This window comes from Carassius carassius, chromosome 20, assembly GCF_963082965.1.
Source record: "Carassius carassius chromosome 20, fCarCar2.1, whole genome shotgun sequence".
In the NCBI taxonomy this organism is placed as follows: Eukaryota; Metazoa; Chordata; class Actinopteri; order Cypriniformes; family Cyprinidae; genus Carassius; species Carassius carassius.
Window position 1 is genome coordinate 13,141,733 of NC_081774.1, and position 25,907 is coordinate 13,167,639.

The 25,907-nt window shown below is 36.5% G+C and overlaps 1 protein-coding gene across 3 annotated transcripts; it reads left to right on the forward strand.

The window, feature by feature from the left end:
- The first annotated feature begins 3,135 nt into the window (after positions 1-3,135).
- LOC132096391 (SWI/SNF-related matrix-associated actin-dependent regulator of chromatin subfamily D member 3-like) lies at positions 3,136-25,273 on the forward strand. 3 transcript variants are annotated; one of them, XM_059501713.1, is made up of 14 exons: positions 3,136-3,381; positions 7,957-8,144; positions 12,303-12,395; positions 14,099-14,141; positions 17,335-17,457; positions 17,556-17,678; positions 18,293-18,388; positions 20,554-20,655; positions 22,066-22,227; positions 22,314-22,411; positions 22,817-22,952; positions 23,110-23,232; positions 23,446-23,547; positions 23,985-25,273. In XM_059501713.1, exons 1-14 carry the CDS (start codon positions 3,370-3,372, stop codon positions 24,036-24,038), a joined length of 1,455 nt encoding a protein of 484 aa, XP_059357696.1. In that variant the 5' UTR covers positions 3,136-3,369; the 3' UTR covers positions 24,039-25,273. The 3 variants fall into 3 exon arrangements, with proteins under 3 accessions (XP_059357696.1, XP_059357695.1, XP_059357697.1); XM_059501712.1 differs by lacking the exon at positions 3,136-3,381 and adding an exon at positions 5,116-5,332; XM_059501714.1 differs by lacking the exons at positions 3,136-3,381; positions 12,303-12,395 and adding an exon at positions 5,119-5,332.
- The last annotated feature ends 634 nt before the right edge of the window (positions 25,274-25,907 follow it).

A 25,907-nucleotide genomic window follows, 5' to 3' on the forward strand; every position in this document is an offset into this window, starting at 1 on the left:
TATTTACTGGTGAGTGGTGTCAATTTTTTAAATATTTTAATACTGCTCATAAGATCATTTTGAGAGCCATTTGTCTATTTTTCCAAATCGGCACACAATTTCTTGTATACTGTAGTCCCCAAAAACATTTTTGGAGCCTCATGTCAAACTTAAAATGTCAGAATGTCATTCACTTTAAATAAAATATCACACCATGTGGTATCTGCAAACAAATGGTGCACAGAAAAAGCTTAATTTTTCTGAGTCATCTTTCCAATTACTATCAACAGACTGGTGTCAGAATGATATTTAATGAATGTTTAATGAAGTTAGTTTCCTTAAAGTTCACATTGGTGTCATAGAAAAGTAAGTAAAGGTTTAGTTCATTGCATTAACATGAACTTGTGACAAGTTTGAAAAGAAAATGTTAAAGTTAAATCTGAAAAGTACCTAAAACATTTTTTTATTTTATTTTTTCTTAATCTCAGACACTATGGCCCGGTTTCACAGACGGCGCTTAGTTTAAACCCATATTCAATTCAATTCAATTCAGTTTATTTGCCAGACTCATGTCCAAAAGCCACACAAGACAGGATAGATAAAAACAAACAAACAAACAATAAGAAAAAAGCAAATACAATAATTTAAATACATACAGACATTTCAGCCAATACACTCTCAGTCTGGATGTGTACCTGGAGCAACTCACTAAGGGATTTGAGAGTGCCACCATGATACTGTTAGTAGACTCATCCAGACGTTGCATAAACTTAAACATCAAATTTCTTAAAAGTGCTTTCAGTGTGGTTACTCCTACAGATACAAACATCTGACTAGCACTCCCTCCTCTGGGAACCTTGAGTAAAATTCTCATTGCATCATTGTAGGCAACTTGTAACTTCTGCATGCTAGATTTTTTGTAAGAAGACCACAGATGGGTAGTGGTGTACAGTAAGCTTTGAACATAGCCACTTTAACTCAAGTAGAACAGTAACTAAACTTAACAGTAACTTACATTTCGTTCTGCATATTAAAACGGCACTTTTGCTGGAATTGTATTTTATATCAAATTCCACCCCATAATCAGAGCATTTATTAATAAACTCCTGCTGCCCAGCACTACTCGGACTAAAAGTAACAAGGTCATCTGCATACATAAGATGATTCACCAGCATGCCACCAATCATACAGCCAGTGTTGCAACCATTAAGTCTCCTTGACAGTTCATCCATATATAAATTAAATAAGACAGGGGACAAGATTCCTCCCTGCCTAACACCAACACTCTAGGACACTTGGACACTCTAAAGGGGGCCGATATGCTACCCCCACATTTGATATGCATCTGCTGGTGGGCATACCAATAGGCAAGAACCCTCACAATATACCCAGGGACTCCCCTTTGCTTTAGCTTAATAAAAAGCTGTTTGTGATTCACTCGATCAAATGCTTTGGAGGCATCAATAAAACACATGAGAATAGTGGAATTTTTAGACTTATACAAATTCACTATTTCCTTAAGAGCATAAATACACATGTCTGTGCCATGGTTTGGCTTAAATCTAAACTGATTATCCAGGGAAGAGATATACCCACTCACTCTATCAAGGAGGATTCTTTCCATTACCCTGGAAACCATTACTAGGCCTTAGTTAAATTAAGGCATTTAAGCCACTTTTATTAAAATACCTTAAAATAAAACATTGCAGGTGTGCATCTTGAGACAGAATAATGTCACTGATAATTTAAGATATGTCAGAGCAAGATTTTTTCAGTTAAGACACCTGAAAAATGTATTTTAGTCTAGGACTAGCTGCTTCAGTCTTGTCTGTGAAACCGGGGGTGTATCTTTTGTTTTATCTTGAAACCTTAAGTCTTTTTTTGTGAAATGAATGTTTTTTTGTGAAATACATATTTCTGTATCATGGGGGTTTTAGGTATAAAAAAAAAGCTTTTAGGTCCACTAAATATGTGTTTGAAGAATGTAACTGTTAAATGTTAAGTATATGTGCATGAATGCTTGGCTGAGTAAGAATCGTTTCACATTTGAAATTCAGTTAAATCCTTGTAGTTCGCTAAATGTATCCTTTATTGCAGTGTGCATTTTAATTATCGCAGCGAGTAGAAAAGATCTCCCTTATTGTTCATATTACCAGGGTGCGATTTGTGAAAAAAACAGAGGGGGGGGGGTGTTTTGAAACATTTTAATTCGTGACGTCATGTGCTAATTAGCATATTTATGACGTAAGTGCGTCGTATTATATTGTCTCCCCACATTCTGCATTTAATTCAACCATTTAATTTAATTCTCAATAAAACTGTTTTTATTACTATATTTTAATGTTTCTGTTGTCAGACAACGGAATGAATAATATAATGACTGAAACGTGGTACATAACCAGCTCTCAAACATTAATCTGCACTAATGAAATCTAATACACATACAATAAAGTCAGTGGTTGTGCTGTGATTGATGTCGGCTATACTTTATAGTAACAGCTTTTACTGAAAGTGCTGCTCTTCTCTGCGCTCGCTGAACACAGCAGAAGCAGAGAGAGGCTTGCGCTGGGAAAGAGAGACCTCGTGCTCGTACGGCAGCACCAGGGAGTCTCAGAGAAATAATGATTGTCCAAAAAGTCACTAGATTTGTCGCTAGTCGCTTTTTTGGGGAAAAAAAATCGCCAAATCTAGCGACAAAGTGGCCAAGTTGGCAACTCCACTGCCCAGCGGACCGTCTTCAACCGTTTCGCAAGTGTTGATAGGCTATTACTCATGAGGTGTAACCAATCAGATAGCGCCGTGGGCGGGACATTGAGCAAGTCTCCAGAGTGGTGAATACAGAGAGGCTGCGGGCAGAGCCAGCTAAAGTAGCTCATTTTAAAATAAAATTGACTTTAATCAAACCACGGATCCGGGATTAGAGGCGATACGGATCACAAAACTTGTGTAGTAGCACTGATCACTTTGAAGGGGGGATAAAAAATAATTAGCAGAGGCAGGGATACATTGACCAGAAAGGGGGAAATCCCACGCATCCACCCGGCAAATCGCACCCTGCATATGACGAAGTGCTTTTTACAGCAATGCACAGATTGCTTCCATTTTCTGTAGTTTGACGACGTCCCCTTAATCCTTCATTGAATCGCTCGTGTCTGAGGATCGCGCGCCTGCGCCGCTACGTCTGCCGCACTCGCTGCCGCCAGAGCCCGACTGAAATCACAGACACGGGCCTTCCTCACCAGCATCCCTCCATCCAGCTCTCAATCCCAGGGGAGGGGGGAGTAGCCGAGGACCTGTCTGGAACCACGAACAAGTTACCGGACATCCACTGCGTGTGTTTTTCAGGGGTTTCTCGTCTTCAGCTGAATTGAGGGCATCAAACTTGCAGCAATGGAAAGAAAGGTACGAATGCAACGCCATCGCATCGCCTCATTATCCGCTTTGCTATACGGAAAATGCGTTTTCGGCATTTGTTATATCAAAGCGTTTCTGCTTGGCACTAGTGTCTCATTCAGACGTGTATACTAATGTAATTTTGCCGTTTTCATGCATTGATGCTTATTTTTAGACTAAAAACAATCCTGCGCGCTTGGTTGACACCTGTCAATTGAACTATTACTCATGTCATTCAGTTGTTATTTGCAAGGAATGCTTCATCTTATTTTTGCCTCCATATGTCTGCACAGTTTTGTATAGCTCAGAAATAGCACCTCTGGTTATGACCAGCACTAGTCTGTCCCAAAACTTCTTCCAGCTGCTTTTTTTTTTTTTACTGATGTATCATGTAACTTACATGATGAACATCCTCCATCAGCCCAACATCTGTTCTGCATTGTGTCTATGTGCTTCCAGACAGTGGCCTTTGCAGTACTGAAGTTTGTAATTCCAGCGGAGGCCTATCCTTGTAGCAATACCACATCACATTTACTCCTTTACCACAAATAATAGGCTAGTCAGTGTGCTTTTCTCATAAAGAGATCTTATAATGTGTGTTGGATTAGAAAACAAGCATTTAACAGCACAAAAATAAGTAAAGTTAATTAATAAAAGAAGATTGAGCTTTGAAGCACATTTTCTGCATTGTGCACATGGATAATCAAGCTCATTCTTACCAAAACCTGTGTTTGCCCCCCTCCAGCACCCCCTTCACTCTGATTGAATGGGACATTGCCACCCTCAAGTATGGGGGTCCTTAAAGGGGGTCTTCTACTATTGGAAGATATTTTTCCTTAGCTTTATTTTTTTATTTTCTTTTTTTATTGTGCTTAGTTAGTTCTATCAGCAGTAAATGTTTTTATATGTGTACAATGCTTATGTCAATTTACAAATGATAATTATACAAAATTATCAATGTACATATTTTGATATTTATCTCCTCTTCCTTGCCAGTGTTATTTTTTATTTATTTTATTTTTTAATGATTTAATATATGTTTTTTTATTAAAATAAAAATTTAATAGTGGAGATTTTTAGTAATACTTTTTAGCGAGTAATTTACCAACTTTTTCCCCAACAGCTTGTCCTCTAACCTACAAATTTTGTCTTTCATAAAAATAAAAATAAAAATTGTAAACGATGAAAGATTTAACAGCTTGTTTACATCCAGATGCCTCTGAAAGTCCAAAAATGTGCTTTCATTAAAGTGATTGTTTATCCAGTAATGAAAATCCTCATCGTTTACTCGCCCTCGGTATTCATTTATTTATTTGTTTTTGTCAGTGCAATAAAAATGAATTGGTCCAATGTTGTTTGGATCTCAAATTCTTCAAAAATCTGAAATTCAAAATCCTGCCTGTTTAAACATTCCTTTAGAGTTTCCCCAGTGTTAATCATTCAGACTTTACCCTGATATAATTCACAGACTTGATAACCAGCTGTAAGAGCAAAAGGATAATTTACCGCCACATAACCGCCTATTGGAACAGCACTGTGTCTGTGTTTGGATAGTCCTGATTGCCATGTTCCTGCATTCAGCGGCATTCCACTACACACCAGTGGTCCAACGACAGCCCCCTTCACAGACCCCCATCCTTCCAGACCCAGAGTCTGTGAGGGAAGCTACAATAAAACAGAGAGAGAGAGAGAGAGACTCGACTCTGGCCACACACCGACACGCTTTAAAAAGAGAGAGAGAGAGAGAGGAGAAAGGGAACGTCAGAGTGCGGAGAAGGAGGGAGGGAGCACTCTCTTTTGGAGAAGAGGGAAAGAGGGAAGCACACAGAGGCAGAGGTACCCAGCAATAGAGGGAACAAAAGAGAGACTGGGGGTTTTATACATGGACATGGAGGATTCTGCCGGAGGAGCTCGTAAAGCCACCAAGAGTAAACTGTTTGAGTTTCTCGTCCATGGAGTGGTGAGTGAGAGAGCATGCGTGTTTGTGCATGTGAAAGCGTGTCAATGGGTCTGGGGAGAACTAAGATGCAGCGGCTCTTACTTCTATGTAGATTGGGTTTTATAAATCAGGAACAGCCGTGGAGGACCAAGTGTAGAAGAAATAGTGAAAGGTTTTTGTCTTTAACATATGGAGGAGGATAAGGAAAGAGAATCCGGTACTGGAAGTGTGAGAGATACTTGTATTGTGAGGGACGAGTTCTAGTATGAAACAGAGGATGCTCTTTTGGTGTGTGTGTGTGTGCAGGCAGAGGAGGGTGTGTATCAGGAGAACCTTAAGGATAGATCACACATAAAAATCCGGCTGTGGTATTAAGTCATGAACATGTAGTGGAAGCAAACTTGATTGTACGTGTTTCAGAGTTTTACTGCATAAAAATGCTGGTGAACGAAAGGTTCACAGAAACTTTTGAGAACTTTTGTTGGTTGTGCAACTTTTTTGAGGCTGCTTTCTAATACTATTTGATATCAGACCAAATGTAAGGTATTGTTTCTAGAGGCTTCTTTGCCAAAACACAACCTTTAAGATGTCCTAACCCTCTATTAGCTTTGCTTCTGCAGTGTATTATTAAACAAAGCCACTGATCCTATTGAAATAATATTCCAGAAATGGCTATCATGAAAATGAAAGTATAGATATTTTGATTGCTTTAGGGTTGAATGCAGACTCTCTGTGAGTGGTTACTGGTGATCGCAAACTTCTCCATGGTTTATAAATGAGTGGTCACTCGGCCTACTATTGCTAAAACCCTTGTACAATTATTTAAATTTTTCCGTTCTAACCTGTTAAATAGATTTTCATTATTTAACAGGTTGTACTACAAACTTGCAAAGTTTGCCTCAAGCTGTGTGGTAAAGGTTAAAAATCTCAAACCCACTGATTTTTTCTCCATTAATAAAGATTCATCTGAGATTTGATTTGATCTGAGAACAATAATATTAGTATCTACAAAAAGATTTCTGGTATTGGTATCTCTGAACAGATATATAGTATATTGCACAGCAGTATTGAGAAACTTCTCCTGTGTGCTAGTCCAGCTCTGCGGCCTCCTCCTGTGCCCTGAACACCTCCATTGCGACCTTGAGAGCCAGGGATTGGCAGAGGCGTGCAGAGACCTGCACCCGTTCCCGCAGCGTCCACATGTCCACAGCCCACTGCCTCTTCACTCAGATGTTTTGAGATTGGACCGGGCCGGGACACCTCTGGAGCCTGGCCTACTTTGGGAAGCGATGATTGGGTTGTGAGGGTCACAGCACCATACAGGAGCATCTCTGGCAGAGATTTACTGTACCCACACTGTAGGGAGGACTGGAACTGGGGACGTTGGCTCACATTCTGGATGTTTCCACAACTTTGGTGCACATCCAGAGAGTCACAGGGACTTTGTGATTCTGCCATTATGAGTCATGAACAACAGACCTCAGATCTCCTCTACAGCATACAAACTGCATTGAGAAATAATAACAGGACAAAAAAAACAAATATAATATTACTTTTTAGTCGAGTAACACTTTACAGTGCCATTCAGTTTGTTCAAATATTAATTTATGCTTTAGGTGTTGTGAGCTAACAATGAGCTTTTTTAATAACTTTTATTAATCAGTATTAAGGGTAATTTATAAATAAACAATTTTTTCTATTTCAATTAATATTGTAATAATAAATTAAGTTGTATGTAGAAATTAATAATAACATAGAATAATAAATGTTTATATTTAATTTTTGCTGTTGCATTAACTGCTGTTGACGAATGCAATATTGCTATATTTAATTAAACAAATTAATTCCATTCAATTTATTTATACATAACACTTCACATTCTCATTTAATAATCGAATAATGTTAATTTCTAAATATACATTAAATATTGTTAATTAATATATCCATCATTAAAATAAATTCTGTTATTGAATATACTTTATATAAACGTATGCATAAAAGGTGAATGTATTTGTGTTTGAGGATGTATGAACGATAATCTATAACAATAAATGCTGTATTGCATTGCGAAATATTGCATTGCTAATCTTACAGTAAAAAGATACATTATTTTAATTGCTATGCTTAATTAAATAATCAATTCTATTCAGACTTATTCATATAGCAGTTTCACAATTCAAATCAGTCCAGCTTTATATTGGGGGGAAAAAATGGAAAAGAAATTCCAGAAAGCACAATGCATGTGGACTAGATGAAATGAGACGTTATTTAGCATCACAGTTGTCATTTCGACTGCGTTAGGCTGACTTGCCCAGCACCTCTGTGTTTTGGTAGAGGGCGAGCAGCTGTCGCTTCTGAAGTGACAGGCACAGGTGCGAGAGGCCCTGTTCTAGTTCTGCTTCAGATAGTGGAGGAGGAGCTCATAACAGAGCCTTAGCTCAAAAGAGTCTTTGTGCATTATGTCAGCTTGCTGTAATTGATTTAAAAGCTACAAGCTGGATGAGTTTACATATATGAATGTATGCATAGGTATCTTCATATGTATTTTGTGTCAGAGAGATAACATCCTATAACACGTTAAAGGAGTTCAGCAAAGAAATGTGAGGCTATCTGACCTTTAGTCTACATTTTTCTCATCTCCACAGCGTCCAGGGATGACCTCAGGGGCACGGATGCCTCATCAAGGCGCTCCCATGGGGCCTCCTGGACCTCCGTATGGAGGAACACCGCCGATTCGGCCAGGGATGCCTAACCCAACCCTAGACCCCAACCGAAAACGTCCTGCCCCAACCCAGCCAGTGCAATCTCCCCCTGTCCAGAACCGTCCCAGAAAGTGAGTGCCACTCAAACTGTTCTCTGACCTCTCACTTATTGTGTTGATTATTTGAATCAGTGCACACAACAGATGATAAATAATAGATATGTGTTCCCTGAACCTACTGTATCTTGAGAGAAATCTGGGCATTTTGATTTTGAGGGACTTCGTATGAAGTTTTATTAAGGTTTTATGGTCTCCATTTTGCTCCTCCTACAATTTGCCAGCAAGCTCATGCCAAGTATAGCGCTCTCTAGTGACTGAACTATCTTATTTTTGGCTCTATCTTTAGACAGCAACATTTTGATCGCTAATAAAAGCCAAAATACTTCCTGGTGAATACTAATACTGCAACAGTTATCATAAGTAATACACTTACTGCTATTGCATTTAGCAACAGAGTATCACAGTGCCCTTCCTAATCAGAAGTGTAGAAGACTTGAAGTGAGGACGCTGAATTTCTGCAGGGCATTTCTGTCTCGTACTGTATGTGCCCATTTTGGTACAGCATGTACTTGGAAATTTGTCACTGACATTTGAAACTCTTGTTTCCAGTTATTGATGTAGCTGCTAAAGCCTAGTGTCAGATATTGCATTTTTTGATTCACATTGCTGTCTGTGTGGCATTTGTTTCCAAAAGATTTTATACATCATGTGATCACAAATGGCAAAATTCTGTACGTAAAGTCACAATCACCTCTAAACTTTGCCAACAGCCTCGCGGAAAGGACCTTCACCAAGGGATTCCATTGCTCAGTTTCATTTGAAACAACCCTGCTAATAGCATTCCCTTCCCAAGGGCGTGATAGTGATGTTTGGAATTTGCTGTTAGTTTTCTCAGGTTTTCATCTGTCTTGTCGCAGTACTGTATTTGTCCTTGCATTTTCATTTCAACTGTATATATGCATGTAAGAGCGTCAGTTGTAATAACTGAGGGACAGCTTACTGAATTCAACAGACCATGCTACAAAAAAATCTAACTGTTTAACAAATAGTAGACCTGGATTATCACAAGACATTTATCTCAGTACATTCTTGGCCAGAATTTCATAATCTTGCAATACTGCTTAATGCACAGGTATTAACATTTTGCCTGATGCAAATAAGCCATTAATTATTTTGTGTCATGGCAAATAATCGATAAATGGCCCCTATTGGATTTAACCTTATATCTAATCTATACTATTTTGCCTACATAAATGTAAAAATATATAATAGAAACAGTTCACAAATGAGTTTAGGAATCAAATGTAAATGTAGGCTGCATTTATTTGATCAAAATACAGTAAATACAGTAATATTATATAATATTATTAATTTCTATTTAAGTGTTATTCCCTGAGATGCAAAGCTGCATTTTCAGCAGCCAGTCTTCAGTGTCACATGATTTTTCAGAAATCATTCTAATATGCTGTAAAAAACATTTCCTATTATTATCAGTGGTGACAACTATATTTGTAGAAACGATGATACATCAATCAGGATTATTTGATGAAGTGAAAGTTTAAAAGAACAGCATTTATTTAAAATAGAAATCTTTTTTTACATTATAAATGCCCTTACAGTGACTTTTGCATCCTTGCTGAATAAAAATTATTTTATCTCTTCAAAATATGAAAAAAATGTTACTGCCCCCAAACCTTTCAAGGTTTGTGTATATTTGCAGATATTGCCTATATATACATATAAACCTTTTGATTGGATGCTTTTCTGTTCTGGTCTCCAAAGTAACCCATTCAAATACAGGTGCATCTCAATAAATTAGAATGTCATGGAAGAGTTCATTTATTTCAGTAATTCAACTCAAATTGTGAAACTCGTGTATTAAATAAATTCAGTGCACACAGACTGAAGTAGTTTAAGTCTTTGGTTCTTTTAATTGTGATGATTTTAGCTCACATTTAACAAATGCCCACCAATTCCCGATGTCAACAAATTAGAATATGGTGACATGCCAATAGGCTAATCAACTCAAAACACCTGCAAAGGTTTCATCAGAGGCGTCTTACCCGGGCTAAGGAGAAGAAGAACTGGACTGTTGCCCAGTGGTCCAAAGTCCTCTTTTCAGATAAGAGCAAGTTTTGTATTTCTTTTGGAAACCAAGGTCCTATAGTCTGGAGGAAAGGTGGAGAAGCTCATAGCTAGTGGTCGACCGATATGTGTTTTTTGACAGCCAATGCCGATATCTTGAAAAGCAGGGGGCTGATAGCCGATATCAAACCGATATGAGTTTTAAAAATTATTATTATTAATATTTAAGAAATGTAAAATCATTTGACAATGGATTAAAAAAAATTAGTAAAATATAAAAATACTTATACTTTAGATGACAAGTTATTTTTCACAAATAAATAAATATTTAATAAAAATATAATAAAAAGGAAGTAAACACTGTAACCAACAGGGTACTCCGTATTCTGGGAAGTTTATGTGCTTTGGGAATAATATTTTTCAAATAAAGCCAGGGTAAACCCTTATTTTACATACAGCACACAGTGAAAATGACATGAATATGACAGTGGGCAAATGCATAAAGTGCTGCATAATTTGAAATCACGGGTTTAAAGTTAAAAGCATTCTATTCACGCGGACCGACCATTACGCTGGGAACACGCGATCATGCTGGAAACACATACAGACTTCACAAGATCTCCCAGCTGGATTTGACTAAGTTTGCAAGGTTTATGAAATTAAATGTTCATTAGTTATTCAAAGATTTGTTTAAATTATATAAATGCATATTTGCTTAATGCTGATGCAAACGAGAAAGTGCTATATTGTTTGCCTTTCTATTACTAATAGGCCTAATATAAAAGCATTCATTATAATACTTTCTGTATACATTAATTCATTTGTTTAACCGTTCTGTCTGATTATTAGACAGACTTCTATCCATATTAGAAAGTCAAAAAAAAAGTCAAAATAAAAGTCCCGCCCTGAACACATTGGCCAAGCAGAACAACTTATCGGCCGATGCCAATATTTGAAAAATGCCAAATATCTGCCGATATATTGGCCTTGGTGATATATCGGTCGACCACTACTCAAAGGCCAAGTTGCTTGAAGTCCAGTGTTAAGTTTCCACAGTCTGTGATGATTTGGGGTGCAATGTCATCTGCTGGTGTTGATCCATTGTGTTTTTTTAAATCCAAAGCACCCATTTACCAAGAAATTTTGGAGCACTTCATGCTTCCTTCTGCTGACCAGCTTTTTGAAGATGCTGATTTCATTTTCTAGCAGGATTTGGCACCTGCCCACACTGCCAAAAGCACCAAAAGTTGGTTAAATGACCATGGTGTTGGTGTGCTTGACTGGTCAGAAAAACCCCCCAGACCTGAACCCCAGAGAGAATCTATGGGCTATTGTCAAGAGGAAACAAGAGACCAAACAATGCAGATGAGCTGAAGGCCACTGTCAAAGAAACCTGGGCTTTCATACCACCTCAGCAGTGCCACAAACTGATCACCTTCATGCCACGTCGGATTGAGCCAGTAATTAAAGCAAAAGGAGCCCCTACCAAGTATTGAGTACATGTACAGTAAATGAACATACTTTCCAGAAGGCCAACAATTCACTAAAAATGTTTTATCATTGTGAATGTTATTATTGTGAATACTTATGAAGTATTCTAATTTGTTGACATCGTGAATTGGTGGGTTTTTGTTAAATGTGATCCAAAATCATCACAATTAAAAGAACCAAAGACTTAAACTACTTCAGTCTGTGTGCATTGAATTTATTTAATACACGAGTTTCACAATTTGAGTTGAGTTACTGAAATAAATGAACTTTTCCACAACATTCTATTTATTGAGATGCAGCTGTAGTGCCCATCTGTTTGTAATGTTTTTCAGCTTTGTGTCATCTACACACTCATTAAACTTTGAGGAGACGGGCACTGACAAATGACGGCCATTGTGACACTGTAAAGTGATGGCGCTATGGAGTGATGTGCTTTTTTAAACCATTTTAATAGGTTTAACGTTAGATTATCAGATCGGAATATACGCTAATTTGACTACAGACACTGGAGACCAGAAATGCAAAGCATCCTTCTGGTAAAAATCAGGCATAACTTCTGTGTTCAGGAAAAATACCTATATGTTTACAATATCGGCTGTTACCGAAAAGTTCTGTTTAAGTAACTAACTAGAGGTACCCCAAATCAACCTATAGGAAACCACTTGGATTTCCAGCAGCAAATGAGATATCTGCAAGACAGATGGACATGAGAGACGCCCAATCAGATCCTTCAGTTGGATCCTTCAAGTAGGCCGTTTATTCTGCTGCATGTTAATTTGACAGTTTGTGATGGACCCTGCCTGATTGGTTTGTTCCCGTTTGCAGCTTTGGACATGAATGAATCATTTCCCCAAATGCATGTGTGCACTTGAGTTCACAGATAAGTCAAAACCACTAAAAAATGGCATTCAGTAAATAAACACAATAGTCATCATGACCTGAGAATGAATGCATGTGAAGTAAATATGCAGTTGAGGTCAGTTAGCTTTGTGTGCAGGCTGCATGACCCTTCTGTCATGCTGTCTGTGTTAATTCACAATGTTTTCTCTCTTATAGTTCAGTAAATGATCATTTTATTCACCTGAATGCATTAATGATTAATTTTAGAAGAAGAATAAGTGACGAGTGATGAGACATTCACCCACACAGCCTCACTGCATCTCAGTCTCTGCTACTCAGCTCCTCCCGGAGGAGCAGTGTGGCTTAGGGTGGACGAGTCGGACCATGAGAAAGTTGATACTCCAGAGGGGGTTCGGATGTGAATGTGGACAGACATTTCCTGCTCCAACGGGGTCATGTGCTCCTCGGCTCTGGAGTCTGGACCTGAGGAGTTCTTGGTGTCTGTAGGAGTGTTTGTCAGTACCAGTTTGGCATGTTTGTCAGTGAAATTTTCTTTTCTGCACTAGTGAATCGTATGCATCATGTTTGGGAATAAAAGAGAAATGAGTTAGGAGGGTCTTGATGAAAAAAAGCAGTTGGATGCTGAAAAATCTATGACATTTACGATAAAAATGGCAGCTGTGGTTGCCAGATATTCATATTAAATAATATAGTACCAATCTTACAGTTTGGCATGTTGGTGCCTGTATATGTTTTATTAAGTGATATCATGTAAAAAAAACATAGCTACTTCAAATATCAAAATCTGCTTTTTAACTGAGAATTTGCTGATAACCACCACAATAAAGGTGGTAAATCAGAGAGACACAAGGGTCTAAAACATCATCAGGCACACATGCCAATAAAATAATGCAATATACATTAACTAAATAACATAAAATGACAAAAAAACACCCTAATATATATTCTGGATAATAAAAGAAGATTCAATAAAATGTAATGTCACACATCCAGGAACATCTGGGAATGACCTCCTAATGGTGTATTTTTTTATTTATTTTTTTACTGTTAATTATATAGTAATTTAAAACTTTACAGTCTTTTAAAGTAAAAGTATATATAAATCCATGTTAAGCCATTTACAGTTTTTCACTGTGTATGGTAATATAACTTACAGTTAACAGGTTTTTACCGTAGCATTTTTACCTTCACCTTTTATAAAAATGACAAAATTTTTTGCAATGTATTAACAAAGGCTTGATGTTTGATTGCTGTGTTAACAGTCGTTTACAATAAATGAGACAGCCAGATGTTAAAACAACAATGCAACTCTACTATACATGCACCCATAAAATGTGCAAAAATTTATATTTACGCATCATGATCAAGTGTTATTTTCAACCTCTTTTCAACCTTTTCTTGCTCTTATACCATCTCTCTGATCACACACACAAATACACAAAACACACACAGCTGGAAAAAATGTCTGGATGGGTCCCAGTTATTCAGCAGATGGCCTGTGGACTCTGCTATCAGTCACCATAGTAACATATTTTCCCTCTCTCTCTCTCTTTCTTTCTTTCTTTCTCTCTGTTTTCCCCCATCCATAGTGCCAAGAGAAGAAAAATGGCAGACAAGATTCTCCCTCAGAGGGTGAGGTCCATCACTATGGCTTTTATCTGTTTGTCTGTGTTTGTTTGTTTATTCATGTCTTAATTTCCAGTGCCAAATCAAGAGTGATCACACGGTGCAGGTAATTGTGCTGGGTTCTCTTATTTCTGGGTGTAAAAAAGTGAAATGGATGGGCAAGAGGGATCCAATTTGTCACGAAGACTGCTGTTGTGTACTTGTTTTTTTCTGTCAGTGGAAAAGGGTTTGATTCCCAAGGAATGTGATGGTGTGTGATTACATGGATATGTGGGATGAGTGCAGGCACATGACTGATTTTGTAAAATCTGTCCATCGGGATGTGACACAGTAATACACCACAATAGCAGCAACTGGAGGGGATGTGAGCGCTTCAAATGGGTAATCCTCTCAAAGTCTTAATTAGGTTTTTTTTTTTTACAGCAAAACCAAAAGTCCTAATACATTATGATGAGGTTTGTAAAATGCTGGAGGTCACATGGGAAGGAGAGAATGATGCAACACTGTGAAAATCAGGAGAGCAGAGCATCAGGTTACAATTTTGCTGTGTATCATGCAAGGACATACATGATTTGTTTCAGTAACGAGTCACAAACTAAGTCACAAACGAGAATCGGGATATAAAATAGTCATTGACTTAATAAAGAATGGTACAAACACCTGGTGAAATCTGGTAATGGTTTCTTTCTCAATCAGTTCACAAGTACTAATTGACTTGATTTGGTTGGTTGGTATGTCTACATTTACCAATATTGTGGGCCCATATTATAGCAAAGTTTATCTTTGTCAGAATATGAGTAATTACTGTATTCATAATGCTGATGGAGTTATGGTGAATGGAGTTAATACTTTTCATATTATCAACATAAGGCAAAAAAAAGATAACATTAAATATGGGTTCTCTTGTATAGAGGATAAACATTTTATGGGACTAACAACGTGGAAGTGGAAATTTCATAAAGTGAATTTCCTTCTATCCAAAAGCATGGAACAACTGAAATAATTTTTTTAAACCAAGGTATTGAATTGACATGCTTATGTTAAAGGTCCAGTTTTTCGTGCTTTTTTTTGAAGCTTTGATTGTGTTTACAGTGTGCAATATAACATGTTCATGTTTCGCGTGTAAAAAAAACACAGTATTTTTCACACAATTCACCTATCTGTATACCGCTGTTTTCACTGTCATAAAAACGGGCTGATGACTTCCTTGTTCTATAAAGTCCCTCCTTCAGAAATACTTAACGAGTTCTGATTGGGCCAGCGGTTCCTGTGTTGTGATTCGAAAGCAGCTTAGAGCACAGGCTGCCCTCCTGGTAACGTGATTGGACTAGAACGCACGTGCTGGAGATATACTTATAATCACAGGAGCGTTTTTACTGACGAGATGCGCATGAAAATCGCATTCAATTTTTTTGCACAGCCCTAACATCTAGTTAACAAAGCTAAACAGCGTTGCCCTTTGTGTAATAAGTTACAGAAACTGTTAAACGCACCAACTTAAATAATAAAATACACCTACCGGTTGTGGTCCATAAACAACACCTTCTCCAGACAAAGAGGGAACTGCGCCATCTTTCAAGAATAATCTTTGTGTGAATCCGGCATTAAACTGATTGAGATTGAGGAAGCTGTCCTCAGCAAGCTGTCCTCAGCAAAATAGTAGTTTTACATGTGGATTATAATTTTCGGGAACCAAGTTAAACATAAATTGTAACCATTAATCTCCAAGTACAGTGTCCCTGGGAAGCCCAAACAAAGGTGATTGGACTCCGAGATGAAAATAACAGCGTTTCGATGACATGGCGACAAACACAAATGCAGCTCTTCCTCTTCTCCATCGGAGCGCAACAAGACCACGCCCCCCCTTTTTGTGTATTCATGTGGGCGGAGGTTAGTCAAAAAACTGTTTTAGTGACGTCATTACTGCAGGAACTAGAGGGATGTAGTCCAACCGGGTCGTTTTTTGTAGGCGAATTCTGTTAAATAAAATATCTCGCTTGGCATTGAACTTTGAGCTTTAGAATTTTACAGATATTATTTATACTCTAACAACAACATTACACACTAAATAAAGTTTAACACATGGGATCACGAAGAACGGGACCTTTAATAGTTTGCATATTGTTGGACTTAGTTAATGGTAGTATTAAAGGGGTCATATGATGTTGCTAAAAATAACATTATTTTGTGTATTTGGTTTAATGAAATGTTTGCGGTTTAAGGTTCAAAAAACACTTTATTTTCCACATACTGTACAGTATTGTTTCTCCTCTCTGCCCTGCCTTTCTGAAACGTGATGATTTTTAAAAGGCTCATTGTTCAGAAAAGCGAGGTGTGCTATGATTGGCCAGCTATCCAGTGCTACAAGCACTATTCTACACTGCTCAAAATTTGAGTTTGAATCATCAGTGGCAAATCCTTTAAATATGTAACTGTACTTACAGACTGTGAGTCAGAACAGCTGGCATTGTAGTCTTCTCTCCCAGGATCAGGAAACAGTCCTCCATGAAATGCGCTGCACACATCTGAATATTTGAGTTGAACTGTTCTAATGAATTATATAAATATAATAATTGAATATTTTAATTTAATCATTTAGACTCATTATAAAATTGGATAACACTTTAATACATGTACCAATTCTCACTATTAACTGTGTGTTTATTAGCATGCCTATAATGAACATATCAGCTGTTTATTAGTACTTATAAAGTCCATATTCTGCATGACCATATTCTACATCAATAATACTGCCCAATACCTAAGCTTAACAACTATCGAACTATTAATAAGCAGCAAATTAGGAGTTTACTGATGCAAAAGTCGTAGTTAATAGCAAGAATTGGATCTTAAAATAAATTATGACCTAAAATGGGTTATAAATAACTTATTTATAATGTATAATAAATGTTAAATACAGCAATATTTTTATATAATACAAATATTATATTTATAGTTATAGAATCTTTTTTGATGTTTTTTTCATGAAGAATTTTGTTACTGTGTTAATAATCACATACCTAATTTTAGCACCCAAAATTAACTTTCTGTAATAAATTAAATTGATAACGAATGAGAATGTTAGCAGGAAAATGTTTAGACTATATGTGTAAAATTTCATCAAACTGCTCTTCAACATCTTCTGAATTGTTACTAGACCTGATTGCAGAGTTGCTTGTTCACAATGGCTTTTCATTAGATCCGGGAACTGGTGCCAGAGTCCCAGGCGTACATGGACCTCCTGGCTTTTGAGCGCAAACTTGACCAAACCATTATGAGGAAGAGAGTGGATATACAAGAAGCCCTCAAAAGACCAATGAAGGTATGTGATTTCAATACACAACTATAGTGAGATTTAACTCATAGTCAGCAATAATTTGAAAAATGTAGGTACAGCTGAAAATGTCTTCTGTCTTATAGCAAAAGCGAAAGCTACGATTGTACATTTCAAACACTTTCAACCCTGCCAAACCTGACGTAGAGGACTCTGAGGGCAGCATTGCATCCTGGGAGCTGCGTGTAGAGGGCAAGTTATTGGATGATGTAAGTTTGCCTTAAAGGGTATCTAATATGCAAAATTAATTTTTACATGTTGTTCAGATGTGTGCGTCCAGAAAAAATAGGCAAAAAATATACAAAATAGGCATTTTTAAAATGATATAATAAATGATCTGTGGGGTATTTTGAGCTGTTAGTTCACAAACACATTCTGGGGACACCTGAGATTTAGAATACATAAAAGGGGCATAATATGTGCCCTTTATGCTGCTTGTTCAGTTTAGTTCATTAAAATGAGCCAATGTAACAACTCCTAACCAATTTTTCACAACTTAATTTCACTGCGCACAATCAGTTGACATTTGTTTAATGGACGTTTATTTAAAACATGCATGAATTACTGAATCCAACTTAGTCCTTTTCATTGCATCCAACAGACGTAACAAAACGTAGTTATGTTCGTAAGATAGAACAAATCCACCCAAATTACTTTTTTTTAAAGGCTTAATTTAATTGCATAGAACAATTTAATTAAGCTAATTGAATGTTTTTATTTTTTTCGAAAGTTACTGTTCTGTCAATGCTAATGTTTGTTTAGGCTTCAATCAATTTGCAAGTCCCTTTTTCAAGCTTTATCTTTTATTCCTTGTACACTTTAGCCTGGAAAACAAAAGAGGAAGTTTTCATCTTTCTTTAAGAGCCTTGTTATTGAGCTGGATAAGGATCTGTACGGCCCTGACAACCACTTAGTGGAGGTAAGCATTAACTCACTCACTACATACAGCAATAAAAAACATTGCTAAATATCAATTCTTTACAAAGGTTGGAAGCAATTAATATGAGAGAATCTCAAGTATCCTTTTTGCATTTCAAACAAGGTTGAGGACAGTCACAAAGGGCGATATGTCACATTCAAGCACATGTCCACAAGAATCTATTGGCCTCTACTGTGCGACAGATTGGATTGGAACGCAGTAGAAAAGTCAATGTCAGAAGGAAAAGTTCAGTTAACCATACTTCATGTAAGACATATCTCTGTGGTCTCCATAGCAACGTGTTACATAAGGAAGATGCCCATGACACTGTGGAGTGATGACACTGCAGCCAGCACAGAGCTTTGGGCAGCATTAACAGGAGAAAAAAACACGTTTCTGAAGACAAACACTTATAAAACCTTTTACAGCACACTGAGAGTCTTTGTATTCAGAGAGTGTGTTTTACTCTTTTAGTGGAGAAACCATTGTGCACAGGTGCTATTCACACACACTCAGGCATTTACATTACACAAGGGAACCTTCCCAGCTGCCTCGCGCACTTAATATTTATGCACTTTGTTAGGGACATTGAGGTCATGGGAAGGCAGATACACAGAAGTGGTCTGCAGCTCTCAAGGAGTGACCCTTGTGCCCCTCCGGCCCATTGGAATGGGCTGAACGCGCCACATTTGGGTTTATTCATTCAGCAGCTTTTTAAATTGTCCTTGGTGACTGTGGGTTTTCATCACAACACACACCAGATTGAGGCATGTGATAAAAAGAATGATTTACCTGCGGAGAAGGATGGCATTGAAAAAACCCTCCAGTGTCAAGCAAAGCTAATTGAGTTGAGCTGTGAGTCATTGCTATTATGTTGTCTCTTTCAAATGGCGCTGAAACATGTGGTGGTTTAGGGAACATGCAAGTGAGATCGCATAAAGAGCCTAATCATTTTATTCACTCTCTTGCTTGAATGTCTCCTCCATGCAAAAGCAGTCCATAGTTAATAAATTGCGGGGGTCATTTTAAGATTTGACATTCTCTCTCAATGGCTCAAGAATGATGTTCAGGCAAGTTATATTACACTAGTGTAATACTGTCACTCACACTGATTTGAACAAACCCATCATGGTCATAACCAGGGTTTGAAAATTCAGTTTCTACAATATTTAGTAGTAGCTTAATTCAGAGAAAATTAGTTTTTGAACATGAGAAATGTATAGAGGACCGGACCTCAGTAACCTCATAGCTGTCTATAACCATAAATATTAAATTTTGGTGCTTCTATTTGAGAAAATGTGTCAGATTTATGACTTTTGACTTGTGGGGAATAAATCAGTCAAAAATACCATACATTTAAGGCTCTTTCATACCAAGGGTGATAACTTTAATGATAAAGATATTGTTTTAAAAATGTTCTAATTGAAAAGAATAGCACAATTATCACGGAAATGGCACAGAGGGACAATTTATTGGAATCATTATCATAATGTTTTTTTTTTGTCAATCCTGGAGCCAATTGCATAAACTTAGCCACCATCTTAATAACTAGTTTGACCAACAGTTGCCAAGGGGTAATCAGTCTTACTTTTTTAATACAAATAAGACCAGACTGCCTTTTCATAAATGAATTAAAAATGTTATTACCAGTCTTGAAGAAAAATAAATGTATGACTAATTTTTAAGACTAGTCTAAACAGTTTGTGCAACTGGCCCCTGCTTTAAAGAGTTTAAGCATTTAAAGTGTCACATGACAAAACTGTAGGGCTCGATTGGAATAAACTGAATGTTATTGTGCATCTGTGTTTGCGCTAATAATTATCTTTAAAGTTATCAATAATGCTGTGAATGGACCTTTGCATTAAATAAAAGACCCAACAATATCTAGGAACCAGAATATCATAGAAGCTAAAAGTCTAGAAAGCCAGCCGGAATGGTCTAGCAACCAACTAGTAAATGCATAGCAACCTGCTAAAAAACAACCACTAAGAGCATCTTAGCAACTGCATGTCCTAACAAACACCCTTGAAAAAACAAACACTGCTCAGATTTTCTTCTGAATATATATATCAAAATCTGGTTTGAAATTGCTGTATGCTTCTCGTGCAGCAGTTTTATATTATCTGCCTGTTGTTTAGGCTGAGTTTGTGTGTTCATCCTAACAGTGGCACCGCACTGCAACGAGCCAAGAGACAGATGGCTTCCAGGTGAAGAGGCCTGGCGATGTGAATGTGCGCTGTACCCTCTTGCTCATGCTGGATTACCAGGTGCGTGCAGGAGCGCCAGATTATTATGAGAGATTATGCCTGATGGATAACCAGGAAAGTTGTATGTCACTGCTGGTTTATAGGCATGACATCAAACTCTTTCAATGATAACTATGTGAAAAATCGACTATGGGGTCTAAAAGTCTGAGCTCAGACTAAAAATCTGAGATTCAAAATCGAATTTAGACCTAGAAATATTGTTTTAATTTTAAGACATTTAAACAATTCAGGAACCAAATAAAACATATTAAGTACAAAGTGTATAGCAGCAAATAAATGTGTTGAGGAAGCCCAATTAGAAATTCATCTGCATAACGATAGCTTTAGTTTAATTGTCCTATCCATCTTGAAAAACACTGTAATTAAAATATATAGTCGAGTCATTAATCTCTAAAAGTTTGATTGCCCTTCTCTTTTCACCAAAGTAGCTATAGCTAGTGAGTAAATGGCTCTTTTATTTCCAGCAATTTTCACTTTGCTGACTACATCCTGATGGGAAGAGGCTTGGTTTGTCAGAAGACTAAAGCTTTGTTTTTAAACAATGGATATTTAAATCAAGAAAAAGAGACAATGAAGCAGATTTGCGATTGTGAAGTTGAAATGAAATAGTAATAAAGTGGTTTAGCAATATGTAGATAGACCACACGCAATTACCATCTAGAAAAATTTAAATTCTTTTATAATCATTATACATTATGTTTTTGTGAGATTAAATTTAGTCATATTTTAAAAATGTATTCATCAAACCAGAGAAGCATTTCAATAAATTAGCAAAGGCAGAAATGTGATTAAAATGGAGATACACATGGTAAAATAAATTATTACAGGAGCTAAGATGTACAGTTACTGTATACTGCTATACTTACCCTGTTACACTGGCGTTCAAAAGTTTGAACTTTTTAAATTATGCTTTCTATTTCATATCTTTTAAAATGTCATTTCTTCCTATGATGGTAAAGCTGAATTTTCAGCAGCCATAACTTTTCATTCTTCGGTGTTACATGATCATGATTCTGATTTGGTTCTGAAGTAACATTTCTTCTTATTATCAATGTTGAAAACAGCTGTGGTGCTTGATATTTTTTTGTGGAAAACACAATTATTTGACAAAAAAGAAAGTTCAAATAGAAATCTTTTTTTGATATTATAAACATCTTTACTGTGAATTCAATGAATCTTGTTCAATTAATTTCTTTAAAAAAAATAAAAAAAAAGTCTGATCCAAACATGTATATGGTAAATTTTATTGAAATAAGCTCTTGCTGCTGAATTAAGTTCATGGACATGTTGTGTTAACTACTCAAGTACACTGAATGTAAATTGTAGTGTGGTAATATACTAAATATATTTTAAAACAGTACAGTTCTGTTAGAAATTTCTGAATGTGTTTATTTCATTTGTGCATTTCAGCCTCCTCAGTTTAAGTTGGATCCTCGCCTTGCACGTCTTCTTGGCATCCACACTCAAACCCGCTCCTGCATCATCCAGGCTTTATGGCAGTACGTCAAAACCAACAAGATGCAGGATTCTCATGAAAAGGAGTACATCAACTGTGATAAATATTTTCAGCAGGTACTACCATACCATAAAATACTTTCTCCATTTTGGTGTTAATATTTTGTCTGAAAGCAAAAGCTTTTTTAAAAAATCCCTTCCAGATCTTTGACGGTCCTCGTCTGAAGTTTTGTGAGATTCCCCAGCGACTAACCAATCTATTGCTCCCGCCTGATCCTATTGTGATTAATCATGTTATCAGGTAATTGGTCATAAATTTAGAATGTATTTCCATTTATCATTTCCTCAAACTTACAATCATGTGATCTATAGCCGTTTAAGTCCTGCGACACAAACCGACATTTAAGGAACCTGTTTTTCTGAAGAAATTAAAAGGGATAATTCACTTGAAAATGTAACTTCACACTCATTATGTTCCAGTCCTGTATGTAACACTGTAGACATTCTTTGAATGGATTTTTTTTCATAAGTTCATAGCATGACGCTCCAAAAAGCATTTTAGGTTGCCATGTATTATTGTGTTGTACATTGAAAAAACAACAGCATATATCTTTACAATGGGACAAGGGTAAATAACTAAGGATAGAATCTTTCTTTTCAGATGAACTGTTCCTTTAAATGCCTTTTTCAATTGTTATTTTATCAGTGTGGATCCAAATGATCAGAAGAAGACAGCCTGCTATGACATTGATGTTGAAGTTGATGATCCTCTGAAGAGTCAGATGAATGGTTTCCTGCTGTCCACAGCCAATCATCAAGAGATTGCATCCCTAGACAACAAGGTCAGAAAGAGCTCTATCAATGAAATGTGAACAGGAATAGTTGAATATCTAGATACTGTTGTATTCAACTTCATATAAACTCTATGCATAACTATTATGTTCTGATTGTACATTTGGAGTTCTCTTAACAGTCACATTTCCACATTTTATTCTTTAGATCCATGAAACTATTGAGTCCATCAACCAGCTGAAGATTCAAAGAGATTTCATGCTCAGCTTCTCCAGGGACCCCAAGGGCTACATCCAGGACTGGATCTGCTCCCAGAACCGGGACCTTAAGGTGAATGTAGACTACGCGTACCACTCAAAATCAATGTCATATACAGTATTATTATATCAAATATCAAAACATTTTGCACCCTAAGTGTATGCCAAAATAAAATGTAAACGTGCTTGAAACAGTGTCTCTACCTAGTGATGGAAAGGATGTAACTGTTGGTAGAGAAACTGTCTTTTCTGCTGTTTTGAACTCGACTGGATTTTGTGGTTACAGCTGATGACAGATACAGTTGGAAATCCAGAGGAAGAGAGAAGAGCAGAGTTTTATAACCAGCCCTGGTCTCAGGAAGCTGTCAGCCGCTACTTCTATTGCAAGGTGAGGGATACATGCAAATTAATCATGTTAATCATGTAAGAATTATTTGAAAGAACTGCATTTTTCTGTTTTATTTATCTAATCAAAAGTGACAACAGAGACATTTGTAATGTTACAAAGATTTTATTTGAATTAAATGCCGTTCTTTTGAATTTTCCATTCACTAAAGAACCTGAAAATATATCACCATTTCCACAAAAACATTAAGCAGCAGGCTGTTTTTAAAATTGATGATAATAAAATGTATTAATATGCAATAAATCTGCATATTAGAATGATTTCTGAAGGATTATGTGGTCTTAATAATAATAATATATATATATATATTATATAATATCTATAATAATAATAATTATTATTATTTTATTTTTTTTGCTTCTGATCTTAGTGTATGTTAGAATCAAAATTGGTAATTTCATTTCTTTTCTTTAATGTAGATTCAACAACGACGACAGGAGCTTGAACAAGCTTTGGCCATGCGAACCACCTAAAAAAATATCTCATTTTCAAAAATAAGTTGATAACTAGTTTGCTTCACCTGTGGCTTGGTCACTTTTATTCTGGTGGTCTCCACACTGGGCAGTTTTCCATGGACATGAAAGTATTAGAGCCTTTCTCAGTATGAGGTTTGGACTGATTTTAACCAATGAGGGTCAATGAAAAGTATAATTGTACTCTTATTTAATGTATGTTTACTGTACAGTTGAATGTATATAACCTCACAGAACAATGAATTTAAGAAAGTGGTTTTGAAATGCCACTTTCACACTGATTACACACAAATACAGCAGCTATCATAATTCTTTTACATCAGTTTTTTGACGCACATGAAGTGCACATACACTGTGTGTCTTCTGACACGCAAAAGGTAGAAAATACAATAAATGAAACTTTTATGCCTGGGATTTTTTGTAACTGTTAATGACATGCTAAATGTTAGTATGTAGGCATCGATATTGAATCTGTCCTGTTTTTTCTATGTTTAAATATTTTGTCACATTCTGCTTTCAACTTTCTCCTTTGTTTTTCTGTCGTTAAATTTGCACTGTGCAAAAGATATGAAGAAATCCACTGGATGACTTTATTTGCGATAAGTGACATTTATTGTCATCATTTTAACATGTTAAAGAAAGAACATTCAAGGTAAATCATTCTGATTTGTGAACACTTGTGTTTACAATATCAGTTTTTGTGTATTGTTAAAGACTTAAAAATATTGTTCAAAAGAAGTGTTTATAAACAATGTTTCAAAACAATTTCAGAGGCTTTAAATGCCAGTAAAAAAGATATGTTCTAAATATATTGTGTGTTGATAAATACAGTAACGCATGTTGCATGTGAACATTTTAGTTTTTTAGGAGTTTATTTTTTAGCATGATTCTGAAATGTTTTGGATCTTTGTTGTCTTATTAATCACCAGTATGCACAGGAAGCATCAACCAAAGGTACCTTTACATCATCTTTGTGAATGCCAATACATGACTTAATTTTACTGAATACTCCATCACACTAGTTGATGTTATTAGTATACCTGTTGCCTCAGATGTGCTTGATGCACAGATGAGAAATAAATCTGTGACTCATGAATGTCAAGGGGTGTTCATATTAAGAGGCATTGACCCTTTACCTTTTAACAAGACATTCTTACTGTGTTATGTATATTATTTAAATAAGTGTGTCTGTTACGGACATTTTGAACAAGATTAATAAAACAAATACAAATTCATGACCATTATCGTCGTTACTCCAGTTCACAAAACCAGTCTGAATGATTCATTCATGAATCGAAACCTCATTCGCTTTCATTCCATTTGAAAGGTATAGATAATTCTTTTAAAAAAGAAAAGTAAATAGTAATAGAATTGTATTTTTGAGTATGAATTGTTGCTTTTAGGGGAAAAAATTACCATAAATTATAAGCATATAGCTTTACCTTGAGATTATAATTTCTGTATGATTCACATTGCTTGCTGAATATATTGCTCATTTTTAAGTCATTGTGTGTAACTACTAAACCATGAGACAAACCACGCCCAGATGTCGCTCTCCGTCTACATGCAAAGAAGTGGGTGGAGATTTCTGATGCATCGGCCTCTGATTGGCTGCAGTGCCGGTATTGGTGACACGCGCCTCTTACCGCTTGTAGCGCGAGCCCTGATGAAACCGCTTCTCCGGTGTTAGCGCTTCATCAGGAAGAGAGCTAGGTAAGATAACGGCGCAAATCCACTAAATTTGCTTATTTACTCGTGTTAACTATATATATCTGTGATGATCGATGTCTACAGAAAAACTCATACCTCATTTACTCGTTTATTTTTGTTCCCCGGCCATCTTTCGGATTAACAGGGTAGTTTTAACGG

Coding starts and splice junctions, on each gene's coding strand:
- LOC132096391 (XM_059501712.1), top strand. CDS start 5,255: ATGGACATGGAGGATTCTGCCGGAGGAGCTCGTAAAGCCACCAAGAGT. Junction 18,389..20,553: donor CTGACAACCACTTAGTGGAG/GTAAGCATTAAC, acceptor TCATCCTAACAG/TGGCACCGCACTGCAACGAG. Junction 22,228..22,313: donor GTGATAAATATTTTCAGCAG/GTACTACCATAC, acceptor AATCCCTTCCAG/ATCTTTGACGGTCCTCGTCT.